Source organism: Dermacentor silvarum, chromosome 6, assembly GCF_013339745.2.
Source record: "Dermacentor silvarum isolate Dsil-2018 chromosome 6, BIME_Dsil_1.4, whole genome shotgun sequence".
NCBI lineage: Eukaryota > Metazoa > Arthropoda > Arachnida > Ixodida > Ixodidae > Dermacentor > Dermacentor silvarum.
Genome location: NC_051159.1, coordinates 145199734 through 145217460, shown reverse-complemented (window position 1 = coordinate 145217460; position 17727 = coordinate 145199734). Strand labels below are relative to the sequence as shown.

The 17727-nt window shown below is 48.1% G+C and overlaps 1 protein-coding gene across 2 annotated transcripts in view; it reads right to left on the bottom strand.

Moving 5' to 3' along the window:
• Positions 1–365: 365 nt before the first annotated feature.
• LOC119456942 (glycerol-3-phosphate dehydrogenase, mitochondrial) overlaps positions 366–17727 on the bottom strand; it is a 29728-nt gene continuing 12366 nt past the window's right edge. Inside the window, exons 3-10 of one of the 2 annotated variants that reach the window (XM_037718760.2) lie at positions 14512–14625; positions 12973–13152; positions 11646–11930; positions 10377–10655; positions 7500–7922; positions 5618–5926; positions 2759–2974; positions 366–927 (exon numbers count right to left, since the gene is read on the bottom strand). In XM_037718760.2, the coding sequence (XP_037574688.2) occupies positions 673–927; positions 2759–2974; positions 5618–5926; positions 7500–7922; positions 10377–10655; positions 11646–11930; positions 12973–13152; positions 14512–14625 (2061 nt within the window). In that variant the 3' untranslated portion in view covers positions 366–672. The remainder of the gene's footprint in view (positions 928–2758; positions 2975–5617; positions 5927–7499; positions 7923–10376; positions 10656–11645; positions 11931–12972; positions 13153–14511; positions 14626–17727) is intronic. The other variant, XM_049669558.1, reaches the window with a different exon arrangement.

Below are 17727 nucleotides of genomic sequence, written 5' to 3'. Positions count from 1 at the left end.
AGCTCGTGAATGGTGTAGTGCACAAACAGAAACGGTATTAAAATTCTGACCTGTGCGCTTACATGCATAAACGATTAACACTGCATCGGATAACAATAAAGACAATCGTACACGTCGAATTGCGTTATTTTGCTTTACACCTTCAGGCTGTTCATGAACAGCAGATATATTAAAGTTGCCGCTCGTTGAGCTCTCCGTCTTGTCCCGTGTCTCGACCAACGTGTTGCTGCTTCACGAAGGCTTCGGTTCACACTAGGCCGACACGACACCGATTTTGGACTGCCGACTGTTGGCGACAGCGTTTTCCGTCCTGTAAACTGCTGTCGCCAACAGTCGGCAGTCCAAAATCGGTGTCGTGTCGGCCTAGTGTCAATGAGCCTTAAGGCGAACCCAGTTACAAAAGAAACGCGCTGCTTTTGCTAATTTCGAAACCCGTTTATAGTAAAGTAAGCCAAATTAACTAATTTACAAGCGCACGCGGCGCGGACACCGCGTGACGCCGAATCGAATCGTCATCCCGGCACGCTACGCTGGCGCCACGGGACGAACGCGGAGACCGAGTCGCGCCGCGGGGGCCCCTGTGCTGCTGCTTCACCGAGTGACTCGGAGGCTGCGCCGTGCGGCGCCCGTCCAGGCTGTCCTGGAGCCGGGTGCGGTCTGGGCGCCGCCGTCCTAGATGGTGTACACGGTCGGCGCGCTGGGCAGCGAGGTGAGGATGTCGCTGCCGCGCAGCTCGACCAGGTCGTTGATGCTCGGGTCCCTCTTGGCGACCCTGGTCTGCTGCGCGTGCAGGCACACCTTGAGGTTGTTCATGAACAGCAGGAAGTCACCCAGCTCCAAGCTGCCGCTCGTCGCGTTCTCCATCTCGTCCAGGGTCTCGGCCAGCGTGTCGCTGTTCAGCTGCAAGGCCTTGGAAAGGGCCTCCACCTGCGGCGACCACAGGTGTTCGCGCACGAGGCTGAAGACTTGGAAAGGCCGAATTCGTGTTGGGAAACGCCGTGTGCAGAACGTTGTTTTGTAGAGTAAGAAATTACAGCACGCAGCCAGACACGACGTCAAAAACCAGCTCCCTCTCGGTTAAGCGTCCCGTTTCGAGTTAGGAGCTCAGAAATGGCATGTCACGAAATAAAGAGAACCGGCTAGAATACGTTAGACGAAAATCTAGCGGCTTGTGTCGGGGTGAAAAAGGGACACGTATACTATGGTCGTTCAGTTACATCGGGAACTGTGTGCTCGGAGCCGGTTCGTGTTCTATGCAGTGCTGTCCGCTTCGACATTCCTGGTGGCTAATTGAGTTAACCTAATGAAAATGATTTCGTCATTTGATTAAATGATGATTTTAAAGCGACACACGGCCCTATAGGAGCGTACAATATCAATTCGGGCCATCTGAAGCCATTTAAGGCACACCTGAAATTCGGTACGCTAGCCTGTTCGCTTTCCACACCTTACCGGAAGGCAGCGGCCACTTTGGGGAGTCGAACCCGTGGCCTCGTGCTCAACAGTCAGAACATAATCGCGACTCAACGACCGCCGCAGCAGGTTTTAGACAGAAGCTTATAGGGAAATCTGGCGTTTGTGTCTGCACTGTTAAGTAGCTTGGTAATCATGGGGTCCCGCGTTTATTGAATTCCCAAGATAAGAATAGTGTATTATGACAACCAGTGTAGCCCTCGTCGAAAGTCCTGGCGAACCCTGTAAATTAACAGCTTTAAAGCTAGTTTGCCACCAAAAATGTAAATAACAACGTGACATATGTAAAGGTCAACATACAGACACAGATGACAGAGATACCGCACGCGAAATAAGCTTTAAATATGAACTCTGTCTATAAGTGCAGACGAGTGTTAAGCTTATAATTGCCGTGACATTCTTGATATGATGAAGAAAAAGAAAACTAAAGTGCGAGAAACATCAGTTTGACCTCGGCATGAAATAACGAGCGTACTTAGTCTTTGACCCCTGGAAGCTGCTATTTTGGCTGCATATAGTTCCATATACATTAGCTCAGAATATGCTTGGTGTGCGCTATTCAAATGTCATACCCAGTAAGCGACTCAATGGTCAGTGAGCGCAGCTAGTCAAACTCATAATAAAATTCAATTAGCCCGGAATATTATTCATTTTATTCCTGTAAGGAAACGCCTTGATGTTTCCTGAACTTGCAGAGAAATGCAATGGCATTCCAGTAACCTTTGTGCTTCAACGCATAAAATGACGTTTTGTGAAGAAACTAACTGGAACGCTAATGCATCTCTCCGCAAAGTTAGGGAATTAATATCTCGAAACTGCTGTCATCCTGAGAACTTGTTCCAAGTGGATCCGCCTTGCGAACCCCACGGCTAGAATTTGTAAATTTCAATATGGGCCATAAGGTAATTATTTAAATACCTAATTATTAAAATTTTGTTAATTAGTATGTCATGCATTTCAATTAGTATGTCATGCATTTGACCCTGTATAGTCCATTCACCCTCAAAAGAAAATTAAGTGTACCGGAGCAGACACCCTCAAAATCCATGACGTCACGGCAACCTGAGGTGGAACTTCAAAATGGCTTCACCGGCCGTCTTTCATTTTTTTTCCTCTTTTTTTTTTGCGACTTTGCTGGCTTATCAGGCTTCTCACAACAAGAGTGGTTCTTTTGGTATTGGAGAAGTTACAAATACAGTTCCGATTATTTTGTCTAATTTTCACATTCATATTCTAATTTGTGGAAACGCCGCGATGTACGTTGATCGGGGCTCTCGCGTTATACCTTCTCGGTGAAGGCCTCGGTGCCTTTGGTGGATCCGCTTTCGACCGAGGCCCGGTACAGCGGTGGCACGTAGCGGTCGTTGTACAGGTACGCCTCGGAGTCGGCAGCGATGGTGATGTCTACCAGACGGCGCATCATCACGCGAAGCCACGGCTCGGGCCGGAACTGCTCTCTCAGGATGTGCGGCCGTAGGCGCCGCAGCGATACCGTGCCCGTCTGCGGTGATATGTGCAACGATTGGAGTGTGGTCGACCCGAGAGATATAGGCTTTTGATACAACAAGCACATGCGGCCCTTCAAACTTGGTGCGAAACGTACGCAATTTTCTTGTCTACTCTCAAGACCTTACTCGCGGCGTCCAAGTGCGCATATAATCGAGGGGTACATGATCAACGCCGTTGCGCTTGTTTGGGAGGCAGCTGTAGCGGGACAATCACAAGTGCGGCAGCATGACGTTTGTCTCGGAGTATTGAAGGCTTGCTAGATGCCCCCACAAAGACTTGTGCATCTTTAGGGACCTGCACCCGTACTCGCAAAAAAAAAAAAAAAAGCTCTTACAGTATATGTAAATGTTCGTAAGAGAAAATTCCAGCCAGTCCTGATGCTAGACAAAGTATTAACGAAAGCGGCCAGCCAATAGCACTTTCAAACGAAAAGTTTGGCCAACGTTTTCTATTGTAAACCAGTCGTGTGGAGGCCGACTAATGTATATAGTGCGTATCTTTACCGGCAGCAAGCCAACCAATTATTCCGAGCGCTCGACCATGAGTGACAGTCGCGAGGACTTTCAGAGCCTTAACCGCTATAATTCGAGATCCTGCCCTATAAACGCTTTGTCACACGAGGGAGAGAGAGAGATTCTGTAATGGGTTCTGGCGTTGGTTGCCTGGCCATACGTACGCCTATAGGCGTATAGCACGCTACTCCAGATGACAAAGGTGATGCAAAAGACCTACTTATACACAGGCCCCACAAGACCTCCATGCAGTTAGTACCATGTGTGGCCTACACGATATGGCCGCAATCATTCTCCTATGTATTATTCAGGGATACACTCTGGTCCGGTGTCCACTCACAGGTATATATTCACTTCCATCACAAACCAGTCACGACTGCCTGTGATTGTCCTGAGGGTGACGCGAGCGACACTGCGCGACCATCCTTTTTAATGCACTTAGCAAGTCTTGAGATACTAACTGCCACTTTGGTATGCTGCTACCTAACAGCTACCGCATGAACAAAATTTCGGCCACTGGAAAACGTGCCCATTCTTGCAGCCAATGGCCCAGAATGGGTATGTACCCGAATGGGCAAGCAGGACAAGAGCATTCAGTAACACTGCGTGTGTAGCACTGAATATGTGCCCCAATAGAACAACATGGGCCACTGTGCACGTTCCACTCGATATATGCCCATTCTTGGCGAATACCACAGATTGGGCATGTACCCGAATAGTCGAGCAGGGGAATAGACAAGAAGTGAAGAAGTGGGAGCAGAAGCAGCGAAAAAGAATTGAACAGACTGGGACTTGAGCGTGCATTGAGCGAGGTTGGTTCTTGTCTCTTGACCTGCTTGAACGTGCACTGAGCGAGGAGCGTTGAACTATACAGAGAAGTGAAGAAGTCGGCGACAGAAAATTGAAGAAGTCGGCTACCGAGAAGTGCGTAGAAGCACAATCCATTTGCGCCATTCTGAGTAAACATTTTCGTCATTATGGCGTTTCGTTTTGCATAACATTTACATTTAACACTTGCGCAGCATCAAAGAAAGCTTCGCTTAACACCAATCTCACAGAAGCCTGGGATCCGTGCAATTGGTAGCGAACCCTATGAGCAATGGAAATATCAGAATGATCAGTGCAGATTGTAATTAAAGGTGTCTTCCTAACAATGCAGTGTGTCGCTGCCTTGGTTGAATGCTAATCGCATTGATGTCGACAGTCATTGTGAGATTTCGGCCGGAATGTCTACATGACTTTTTATGGTAGTGTTGGCCTTTTTAGATGACGTCACAGATGACAAGCGCTCAGGCCTGAAAGTACCGGCCCGCTCCTGCGCGGCCCGACTGGTTCCCAATTAACAGAGAAGCGACCGCCTGAACTAATTGTCTCCAAACTATTACATTCACATCTCTCCAGAACTGTTTATACTCCGTTGAACGATTCGTCGTCGACTAGAACAAAAATGCAGCCAGCTCCACGAAGTGAAATCTGTCGAAACAGCGGAACTGTGGTCGTTCTGTTTCTGTGATTGTCGCGTATGTTTCTTTTTCTTTCTTTTTCGTTGTGTAGTCTTCGTTTTAGATCGAAGGTACGACTACATCTCCGCTGTTTCGAAAAATCGCGTCCTATTCCCCGCAACGCACTAGGAACGCCGTCGCCCGTGGAAGCCGACGCGTCCCATCCCCCGCAACGCGTTAGGAACGCCGTCGCCCGTGGAAGCCGACGCGTCCATCCCCCGCAAGTAGCACCGTTCCGGTAGGTACTGTAGTTCAGGCCAGCCAAGCGGCCGCGAATGCACAGCTTCGCTGTGGTCGCCTCCTCTCCCAGCGCGCCTCTCTGCTGGTCACGTGACCTGCCCTCCCCCAGCGCGGCTCTCATCCTCTCGTGGTCACATGACCTCTCCGGCTCTGCTCCTGCGTCACGGTCGCCGTCATCAACGGCGAACGCTCGACTAAGAACAGCTCCGCTGTTAAAATACACTTTGCGTCTAACGCAAAATTTTGGTTGTTTCCTGTACCAAGCGCACGACAGATATAGTGCTAACACGGCGCCGGCTGCAGTATGTAACTGTGTCGAGGTCTCCTAGCGTTGAACACGACGACATGCAGCGACATAGCGACAGAACCATGACAGGATACCTGTCTCTGGTCGAGGTACTGGAAGAGACGCACGAGGCGCCCGAACTCGTTCGAGTCCAGCCTGAGCACGGGCGCGTGCCTGTGTGGTCGGCACACGGCCAGACCCATGTTCTCCTCCAGGAAGCGGGTCGCCTGCTGCATCTGGCTCTCACGCTGCGCCGCCGTCCAGCCCAGCTCGGCCGCCATGATGTCCACGATGCGCGGCAGCATGCACTCCGCCGCGTTGGCATCCGCGTACGTCACGCCCAGCCGCCGCGCGAGCACGTCCACCGCCGTGCACGCGTACTCGTGGCGCACGGCGTGCCGCACCTGAGTGGTCAAAACAAAAGGGACTGATCCCACCAGCACTGTGGGAATCGGATGTTATGCGGAAACATTTCACAGGTACTATACTTCGCTATCCTCCAACACCGCTTGGGGCTCTTCGAAGAGTTGCTATATGAATTAACGTGTTTGTGTAAAGCAAGCAGTTGTGTTTGACGCGAGCCTTTGTGAGACGACAGAAGCGATACAATGACGATAGTATGACGGCGACGGCGTTACGACAGTTTTTTAACACGAAAGTGTTTTATGCCGGGGTCCACCAAGACTTCACTGACGTATTTCCGTCACGGAAATACGTCATACGGAAATACGTTCTTACAATGTACACGAACATAATACAAAGAAAGAAACCAGAAGAAAAAGTTCCACAAACATGCAAAATTTGGAAATCGAACCCACGACCTCTCGGTCCGCGACGATAGATCGCCGAGCGTTTAACCCATTGCGCCACAAACGCATTTGCAGAGAGCTACACAGACGCGCCTTATATATCTAACACTCCTCCGTGTACCCGCGCTCTTGCTCGGGGCGGTGCCGCCGCCTACGAGCAGAAAAGAGAAGTACTGCATTATGACACTAACGCGCACCGACAGTGAACGCTTCGGTGGTCTCAGCACTACGACGCCTCGATGCCAGCATTCGAAGGGACGCTGGCATCAAGAAGCACTACCAACGCCACCTAGGTGGCGTTCACCGTACTCAGCACAGCGGAGCGTGGCCTCCGCAATTAGCTCTGAAAATGTTTCTGAAGTTGATCGCGGAGGCTGCAATTACGACGCGCTGTACGCGCTGATTTGACTCGGTGACGATTCAGTTACGTGCTTTGTCTTGCGCGTTGTATTAGTGTGTCAGTTACGTTCTTCGTCTTTCGCGTTGTGCTAGCGTGTGCAGCGTAGTGCAGCTTCCATATGCACGACGGTTGCTCATGGTCATCGACGTTGGTAGTCGTGATGGAGGAGACGTGCCACCAGGCGTCAGCGTGGGTGCATCAACGCCTAAGGGCGCTTTAGCCACAAAACACCAATAGACATTATATATCAATGTGCAATAAACATTACACTACTTCTGTGAAGACACGTTTCACTTTCGTGTTCTATACCGATTCCTATATAAGAGGGATCAACCACATTTTTTTCTCTCTCTCTCTTTTTCTTTTTACTCTGGCAAGAAACGTTAGGACCTGTTCCGTTACGATCTGTGCCGATCACGAAGGAGGTGCGGTCTAACACAGCGTCTCAACTTGGCCTTAGCTGCCACGAGGCAAGAATGGGAGAAACAAACACACTTGCGCGTTCGTGACGCAAGAGAAAGAGAATGGTAAGTCTGTATGGCCGAATGGAAACCACACTTTCCGGACAACTTTAGTGGCAATGAAGGAAAAACTACGGACGTGAAGCTTTTGCACTTGTGTTACGGCGCCAAGCTGTCCGGCAGCGTTTGACAGCGCTTTTGGTTCCTTGGAATTGAGACTGGGAGAGGAGGAGTAGTCAGAATAACAGCGCATGCTTAATTCAGGGCACATCTGGTAGGCCTGGACCTTTGCGGGGCCTCTGCTTACCTCAGCCTCTATGAAAGACATTCGTGGCAGCAGCCTGTGGCCCGGGTTGAGCGAGCGTGAGCCCTTGCGCGAATTCGCTGCCATGCGCGCCAGTAGCGCCGCCTGGTCGCCGTAGTAGTCGACCAGGTGCTTGGCCACGTCTGCCTCGAGGCGGTACTTCTGTAGCAGCTGGACGTACAGGGTAGGAGACCAATTGGCGGCCCCTTCCAGCTTGATGGTCTTGGTGGAGCAAGGCCGAGAGCACTGCAGCTCCTCGCAGTGCGCCAGTGCCGTGTCTACGACGCGCTCCGCCAGAAGCCGGTTCCAAGTCCAAGCGCCGCCCGTGCAAGTGACCATGCCGCTCTGGCTCACTTCGATCACCGGCTTCTCACGACCCGTCGCGCTCTCCTGTACCGAGACCACCGAAGTCCAGGTGGAAAGCACCTGCGTTCATCCATGCCGGGCTGTAATCACAGCTAAATCACGTGTAACCTTTCAAAAAGCCATCGTTACCTGTTTCTCGCAAGAATATAGCTCCACGCTGTGAAAGGCAAAGATTAAATGCAAAGATCTGTCAAGTCAAAGACAGATTTCACTGGTGGAATTCTCTTTATAAAGCTGCGAATATATCTAGCCCGCTGCGTTAACACTGCAGTGGCGCTACTGGCTCGTTGCCAAGTCGGTTGCCGAAAACAACGACCGTATGGGCGCGTGTTGGAATATAGACGGCCAGCAGCCAAAACCGCAACACGCAGGGCAGCCCCCAGAACGTATTCGTATTAAAATTTCAACGCCAACTCAAATTTCTTCGATGTAAGAACTTCGTGCATTCCCCTATTACCTAATGCCTACATTGACTTGACAACTAGCTGGTCAGATTGAACGTTCGGATGCGCGCATCGCGACGTGGTCATCTCCGAGTCTCATGGCAAATGTTTGTAATAAACTAAATTCGATCTCACATGGACGCTCTGTGGACGTCGCCACATTGCCGCAAATTTACCTTTTTCCTGCCTCCAGTGCCGACTATCAAGTTCCAAGTCAAAGTGCACGGTTCCTGGGCAGCGCGCTGACGTCTATGCAGATGACAGAATTCGAACACCTAGCACGCGCTGCGGGTGCAGTACACCGGATATGCAGTGGCCGCGAGCAACGCGCAACGTGCAGTGATGATGATGGCCTCACACTACTGGCTCGTACCCACACTGGGGGATTTGCCAAGTATTGCCTGCCTGAACTTTTACTTAATGTTTTGAAGTTTTACATATTCGATTAAAAAAAAGTAGGAAAAGAAGAAATGAGAAAAAAAAAATGAAACATCTAAAACTTATTCGTTCTGGAACCTAACGCTCGTCGTCTTCGTTCTTTGATGTAACCACTTCCGCTTATTGAAAGCGGAATTGGTCTTGCTTTCGCAGTCACTTGTAAATGTCTCTGTACGCTTGTCATGTTTTTTCGGGCATCCTGGGTTGGCGCTGTTTCTCTCTCTCTCTCTCTTTTTCTTTTGTAACAGCGACAGTGGCGCACCGACGGGGGAGGGGGGGGGATTCGGGGGTTTCAACCCCTCCCCCCCCCCCCCCCCTGAGGGCGAGCTAACCCACCCTTTTGTATAACCCCTTTTCTTTCCTTGCGCCTTTGAGTACTGCAACTAAGATGTAAGAGGCGTAATCGTCTGCGAGTATGCAAAAAGCGCATTTTTTGACAATTTCCTGTGAAGAAATTGAAATTAGTGCTGTTTAGATGGTACTGGCAAACTGTCAACCCCCCCCCCCCCCCCACACACACACACACACACACACACCCTGGCAGAGATCCTGGGTGCGCTACTGTACAGCGAAGCTGTCTATGGCTAGGATCCCAGGATTTCTTCGTGGCATAACGTCGACAAAAAATTATCATCTACGTCTCATACCACCGTAATGCAATGGCATACCCCCGTAAGACAGAGGCTTCAAGCAGTCAGCAAAGTGAAGCGAACAGTGCATACATTCTTTGGAATCACGCATACAACATACAGAACAGCATACGTTTCAATAAAGAACAAGCTCAAAACAAGCATCCGAACCACATAACCGATAAGGCGCCTATGCGCCTACATGCGATGCGAAGCACATCGCGTTCCCCGCATACGTCACCCGGTGTAAATTAGTTGCGCAAGCTGCCGCGTTGACGGCAGCTTGCTGACGTGGGGAATGACGTCCCTAGCCTTTAGTATATAAAATAACCAGTCAGCAACTGATTTCAATGTTGATGCAGCACCGCTATGGGCGGCGGCATGCTGTCACAATTATCATTACTCCCATTCCTACCATTACTCTAAAATAGCTCTACTACCACTACTCTAAAGCCATAAAGCATTGTATACCCCTCTCAGCAGTTGTAGTGGTAATTTTCAACAGCTTCGACACACACCCACTTTCGCAGGGCCCGGATGGCGTTTTTTTTTTTTTTTTTTTTTTTTACCCTCTTCCGGGCTAGCACCAGTCCGGCTAAGCCCGATCGCATTAACATGAACCCTGTTCTAGCGGAACAAGACCCATGCCGGAGTCAACGAATCTGCTTGAGCCCGTGTCAAGCATGGCTGATCTCAGTGGGTTGGCTCAAATCAAATTCCTCCTTTCGTACCCTCACTCCCCAAACCCGTCCCTCCTAACGTTTGCGCGTGAGTCAAGGCAAATTTCAGTCCTACAAGCCGTCTCAGCAAATTTTTGGTCGGGTGCACGCCAACTGAAGGCTGAAGGTGTTTTTATGGGCTTTCACATGACGGCTATCACGCGTTGCCAGAATTCTTCGTGGAAGTGTTCATTGTTCGACTCTTATGTCGCATCCTGTGTAGAAGCGTTCAAACGCCGCCCATAGTCTTCGAGTACCACGGCAACGGGCAGCAAGCTTGCTCACCTCATTGAGCCTCGCTGTCACTGTGTTCATGTCGAGCTGCTCGTTCCAGTCTCGCAACATCTTGCTGACTGCCTCGTGCGTCGGTTTTCCGGCCTGAGTGAAGTCGAGCTTCTTGTGCGAGCCCGAGATGAGGCTCTGCTCCTGGTAGGGCATGGCGATAAGCGTGCCTTTGTCGGTGGCCGTCAGGATGGCGTACGTCTTGTGGCCGAAATGCCAGGGTAGAACCATGTATGTGCTCAACACTGGGTTTCCGATCGCCTTGGCCGAGTGCGTGTCCACCTGCAAGTGTAAAAGAGTGGAGTAGAAGGCTGAGGTGTTAGAGAGTGAGGTAGTAAAAACTGAGACAGAGGTAGAATGCTGTGTTAAAGATTGAGGTAATAAATACAGCGTGTTCGGACAGTGCTCACGACCTCATTTGCGAGGCTATAGGTGCTTGCACAGGACGTCCTGAATGCTCTGTTCTATAACAACGCGATTAGCTTCAATGAAAGTGCTACAGATGATTGGATAAGACAAAGGCACACCTCTACTCTTCCAGTGGTTCCGCGACGAATTACAACGTTTTATAGCTACGATAAAACCGTCGCATGATTATTACCCTCCCAGGATAAATGAACCAAACGCAGTCATTGACTATGACACTCGAAAGAGGAGAATGAGGTTTCGGAGCGCTTATACGCATTTTTCGCTGACAACGAGGTCAAGAAAGAAAAAAAAATTACACCATCTTCCAGTAGGGGAACCCTGAGTAGTATGCGAAGCAGCCATGGGGTCGACTCAAGTTCCCATTACGCGAGCCCTCGTTGCATAAGTAGCAGCTTCTCGGCGGCGTTGACGTTTCCTTTCGGCTTCGCGAGCCCGAAGTTCGGGATCGGCCTGTCACCGCTGCCGTTTCGTGGCAGCGGCTCGAGCCCTCTTCTCAACACCGCATATCCACGAAGTGAATGATGATAAGTGGGCGAAGCACCGGGGGATCATTCGGGCAAAACGCCGGAAGCGTTCTCCGGAAGCCGGAGCTTGGCGTACATGTGCAGTAGGGGTGTGGACGCCGCACGGCGGAGGGAGGGAGGGAGTGACATAACCCCGACTATAAGCTGCTTCGCATCTAAAAGGTGTCAGTTAAAATTTGAATATTTGATAGGCTTTTGTTCGGCTTAATGTAAACAGGTCTTCAACGACAATCTATCCATTTTGACTCAGCCAGTAACTTAACATCTGTTTGCAAGACTTCACCCCGCGAACTTTCGCCGAAGCGAGTTCTTTTCTCACCTGGCGAAGGTAGTCGGCCCTGTGCCCCGTTGCATTGATGACACACTTTACACGCACAGGCCACTTCTCTCCGGTCAGCTTGTTTATCAGAACAACACCACGTAGACGACCGAATTTATCCTTGAGAAAACGGTTGCATCCCACGTGGTTGACTACAACAGCACCGTAACGTGCGGCTGTGAGAGCCAGCGCCACATTCATGCGAATGTCGTCGATGGTGGCTTCGCGGAACACCACGGACCCTACCAGGTTTTCCTTGCGCAGAAGTGGCAGCAACTCCTGCGTCTGATTGATTGATTGATTGATTGATTAATTTGTCATTTACTACTTGCAAAAAAGAAGAGAAAAGCAAGCTGACGGAAAAAGAGAAAACTATGTGGTCGCGTGAGCACGAGCATGTGATCTACATATACTGCGGCCAATGAAGACCGAGTACTTTGACTTGGTGAACAGACGGAGGAAGGGGAGGAGGTAAGGTATATGAAAGAAATATTTAACGAAATAATACACGAGAGAGAGAGAGAGAGAGAGAGAGAGAGTGCTCTGCGCAGGAAATTTATATGCTGCAGCGGGCTGTCTTGATCAATCCCAGATATTTATAATCCAGCCCGGTCAGGTTTTGGTTCAGTGTGCCGCAACTGTTCATAACTTCGCCGCCTGCTATAGCCACCCACAAGTTCTCTCTGAAATGAGACATTTGTAGGTGCCTTGCGGGTGGTTTCCCGTGTCGCATCAACATGCCAGCCCGTCGGATACAAAGATGATGGCCATCCAACACAGACAGTAATCAACTATAGACACCGTAATGGCACAAGGTGTTATCAATCTTGGCCAACGATTCTTCTCGTGTGTAAGAAAATTAAAATTAAATTATGGGGTATTACGTGCCAAAACCACGATCTGATTATGAGGCACGCCGTAGTGGGGGACTCCGGAAATTTGAACCACTTGCTCGTGTGTAAGACGCCTTTACTTCAGTAGCAATACTTCTGATCTAGCGCAGCCTGAAGCGAGCTTTAATGTGTTGGAAGGGACGGTAAGAATATCCTATCAGCATTAACAGCGAAAAACGGTGATGGGTATAGGGTGAACTCTCGGGAAAATTGTATCTGTGAAATGACTGTCGATATAGGAAGGAAATCGAATTCCATTGTTGTGGCGGTGTGAAGAGCGACCAGTGAAAATTGGTGCCTTACACATTGGTCGATAGAAAATAGAATATCGAGGACAAGAGGTAGAGGCCTAGGGATGCACCTTTTCCGGCACAACACACATTGCATGTTGAGCGAAAAATAAAAATCTCTACGGCATTCCTCGGGTTGTTTACCTTGGCGCTGCTGAGCCAGTGGTTATCGTTGAGGCTCGGTTTGCTGAAGGTGTACCAGTGCGTTTTGAAATAAAACCAGACCGAGAGTGCCTTGTGCCAGTCGTAGAGCGGCATCACCACGGACACCGGGTGGCATAAGTGTGGCGCGGAGTTGAATATAGCCTGCCGTTCTTCGATCGCCTGAAAGAGGGGAAGTATTTCCGGAGATATTGTATTAGATCACTTGAGCTGATTCCATCATGGTCGCCATATTGGAGGACCATTTACACGGTGACAGGCAGCGTATTTATCTAAGCTGCCCGTCTAGGGCAGTGCTATGAAGGTTTTGAAAGGTGCCTACACCAAGCAGACCTTGGTGGCACTTGCGAAATTGCGCTAATATGAATGCGGGTGCTACGTTTGAGGATTCATAATCATCATCATAAGTTAGCACCAATAGAATGTAATGAGTGTACACTTTTCTTTTCAACAACAATGGTAAGCTCCCACTCAGGAATTGGTAATACCTACCCTGTGCACTCCTACCAATTTTTATTCTTATGTATATTTCTTTCTCAATCTTTGTGAGTAATTGACTTAGATAAACGGACTCCTGCACAAACTCTATAGGCTGACTGGCGATCACGAATTCGTGTTCCCTTGCCATGTTATTGAATATTACCTTTGTCTTCTCCATATTAATATTCAACCCTACTCTTACACTTTTTCGGCTAAGGTCCTCAGTCATCTGTTGCAGTTCATCCCCAGTGTTGCTGAATAGGACAATGTCATCTGCAAAGCGAAGGTTGTTGAGATATTCGCCGTTGATCCGCACTCCTAAGCTTTCCCCAGTCTAAAAGCTTGAATACTTCTAAGCATGCAGTGAGTAGCATTGTCTAGATTGCGTCTCCGTGTGTGATCCCTTTCTTGATCGGTATTTTTCCACTTTTCTTGTGGAGAATTGAGGTAGCCTGTTGAGTCTTTGTAGATATTTGCCTAGATGATCACGTATGCTTCCTGCGTTTCTTGATTACGCAATTGATTATGATTGAGGACCCTTAGCGTGACAAACATGTGAGCGTATTTCTGATCCGCATGTCATCTGTATAAATATCAAAGCAGTAAAGCTTCTGTTAACGTTGTGGCCATGTCTTCACATGGAAGCCATCTAAGCTTACTATACAACCTCATCAACCTATCTTCGGAATAACGAGTGTCACATTAACTGATGTCAAAAGTGGTCTTTTGTGTGCAACACGAGTGAAACTGAATTGCGGAACCGGAACGGACATGCCTTTGCTCACATTCCTGCCGCTGCCCACTTCCACCTTTTACAAGTATACTTGAAAGTATACTTGAAAGTATACTTGAAAAAAGAAACGTAAGTGGAGATGGGGATGAAAAGGTTTTTGCAGAAAGGCGTGTCCGTTACAATTCCGCGATTCAATTTCAATCTTAACCAACAACACAACTGCATATATTTATAGTCAGGTTTTGTGAATCCACCGTCCCGTTTCTTCAGTGTTCAAAGCTTTCAATTGGATCGTCAACTGCCCATACCTGACGATTGCCCTTGAACAACTTCAGGTGGAACGGCACCATTGGCTCGCTGTAACCACGCGCTGTTGCAGGCAAAAGCTTGCAGCCGCGCGTGCTGGCCCCAGCACCGAAGTCCTGCATGGTTACACATTCACGATGCTCTATCTTGTATGGACGCTTTCCTCGATTGCAGTTCCAGATCAGACCACCAATGAGCAGCAACAAAAGAAGCACCGAAACTAGGTAATCGGCGCGAACCGCCACCATAAACGACAAAACTGAGACGAAAATAAAATTTAAATAAGCATCGTATAAGTGACACAAACAGCTTGTGGCGCCGGAACTACGGATTACCGTGTTTTGATACGAACATATATACTTTACTGTCATGTTAAAACAATGTGGAAGCAAAGTGGTGCAGCTGCTGTGTTGCAGCCACCAAGAAAAACAAACACCCCCGTCCATCACGAGTATTCATACGTGGCCTCATAACTCAGGGCCGTTTGTTGCTGAGCGGTCGCAGGTTTAGTTTCCGATCCCTCCGCCCGCATTCAAATACGGAGATGAATGGGAAAAGAGAAACGCGCAATAAATAGCGCAAGATGGCAAACATTATTAAAACTTGAACTGCGACTGGCGACAGATAAACGCAACTTTTTTTTTAAACATGTAACTAAATGGTAGCGTCTTGCGGTGCCAAATGGGAACAAAGTATTTGAACTTTTGCGGCGTTGTATGTACGTCGTTACACTGACGGGATGTCCATTCCTGAACAGTGTAGAACGCACAACGCCACTGTCTCCATAGAAAAAAAAGTAGTTCGTTAAAACAAAGCTACGAATGTGTCGATTTTGGTCAAGAAATGTTATAGGGAAACCTTCTAATATCCGCTATCTGCTAAAAGTACAGTACGTCTGTATACCCGCGTACAAGCCTAAACATCCGCTAGTCATAGCGGGCAATCTGCCTAAGTGCAATGCAGAACACGAGCGCGTCTTGAGCAGCCTTGAGTGTCGTTAAAGCAAATTTCTTTGCTTAGTTTTCATCAGACGCGCTCGGGTTACGAGTAACGTAGGGAGCAAACTAAACCTTCTGTCGGCAATTACGTTGGGAGGCTTTTTCCTCATTACAATAGCGCCCAAATGGGAGCCTGCTTGTTGGAGATGATTGCACTGTCTCGCGAGCACAGCAGCAAGACGTGCAGCAAGGGAACAAATTGACGAAGATGCACCCTTCGACATCGCTATGTTGCTGGAGCTCTGCAGCATGCGGTGGAAACGCCTGAGCGTTCGCAATGCCATCAGCAGTGTTTTCTTTCTTTATGATTACTTTCGAGATGTGATCATCATGTTCATCGATGTTAACAAGCATTAGCATGTACCGAACCGACTTTCCTTTACTGTATCATGCTTCGTTGTTGTTTTTCTTATTTACGGTATTTATTTATTTTATCTCTTCGTCAGCAATGTTATGTAACGAAACGCAATTCAGGTAATAAAAAAAATAAAAAACAAACGGCAAAGGGCATCTTCCGCTCCCTGTGACCTTTCGCGTTTCATTCAGCATTGGTAGGGCTGTTACGCGCTTTGAACAAAACAAAGAAATTATGCATAACGAAATGCAAAGCTCCCCTTGCCGGCCGAGCGGATTACGTTTAGGTGCGCTCATCTGCCGTCGAAATTGTTCGCTGGGAGTAAGTTGCAGAGGGCCCCATTGCTTGTTGCGTAACGCCAATCAGGACTCGGTCCTATCTCGATGCCCTCGAAGCTTGGTTACTAGTGAAAAACAACCTTACTGCGACCACCCTTATTACGTTGGTGATCTCAAAACAACTCAGCTTGTTGGTATGCTAAATACGCAATGTGTGACAGGCAAGCCATCTGCTTGTCTCTGTTTTCTTTTTCTGTAACATATTATGGTATAGTTGCGTAATCACCTATTGTTAACTATTAGGGCAGTGCATATGTGTTCCTGCCTGCTGCGCGCGTGCAATCGTTCGCTATAGAAAACAGAGTCCCCATGATATACTTGCGGTTAACTCATTTATACATATACCTTATGGGTACAAAAAATGGCAATAAATGGTTGTCGCCTAAAGTTTTCTGATGAAATATTCGGGAACACTACCAAATGCGCAATGCAACGAAATCTTTTTGTTCTTGGTACTAGTGTATTTAGGAGCACATCTAGCTCGAACCTAAATGTTCAGTCCATCAAATGAGCAACATAAATGGTAAAAAGCGATAGCCGGAACACACCGAATCTCTACAGCATAAAGATGAAGCGCATGCTATCAGTGGCTTTACATGCAATGAACAGCTTTGGCTATGAGCTAGATAACTACTTAATGCCAACAGGTGCAGCTGTGGAATGGAATGCTCGCGGTATACGTACGAGTTCTCTCCAGATTATTCCAACCGCGATGCTCAAGCGAAAGCTGCGCCTAAGGTCAGTGTATAGGTGTGGTCAGTGCAACCGAAAGGTTAGCACTTTCTTGTAGTTTAACGCTCTACTTGTCACAGTCATGTTCTGCATATCGACAACATTTGCATTCGCTTGCACTGACATACGGGGTGATCATTATAAAATGTTACGGAATTTTTAAAACTTGCGTGCGTGAGATATAGCATAATGGTTGTCCTTGAGCAGGATTGTTCGAAGAGATGGACATTACTAGCGTGATAAAGCGACAGATATTCAACTACTAATTAATTATTTTACTGCACATATTGCATTTTATGAATTGTAGTTGGTGAGATTACAAGAGATATCCACTTGAAATGAACTCCCAGGATGACGCCCGTTTCGAGATATTATTTCCCAAAGTGCGGGACGAAAAATATCGGCGTGCCAGTTACTTTTGTGCTTCACTGCACAAAAGAGCATCTTGCTAAAAAAGTAAGTGGAGCAACAGCGCATTTTTACGGCCAGTTTGATGACGCATATCTCCAAGATGGTGTCATTCTAGACATTCATACCAATTTGGATACGCCTTGCAAAATCAACGGTTACAATTCGTAAATTGCAATATGTGCCGTACATGATTTAAGAAGTTAATTAGTGAATATTTATTAATATTTGCATGTGTGTTTCGATTTATCGTGCAAGTAATGTTCGCCTCTCTGAATAATACAACTCAAGGACTAGAATTATGTTATCTGCAATAAGCGATCTAAAAAAAAAAAATACATGAAACTTACAAATGATCACCCCGTATAACCCCGGTGGATGCATAAA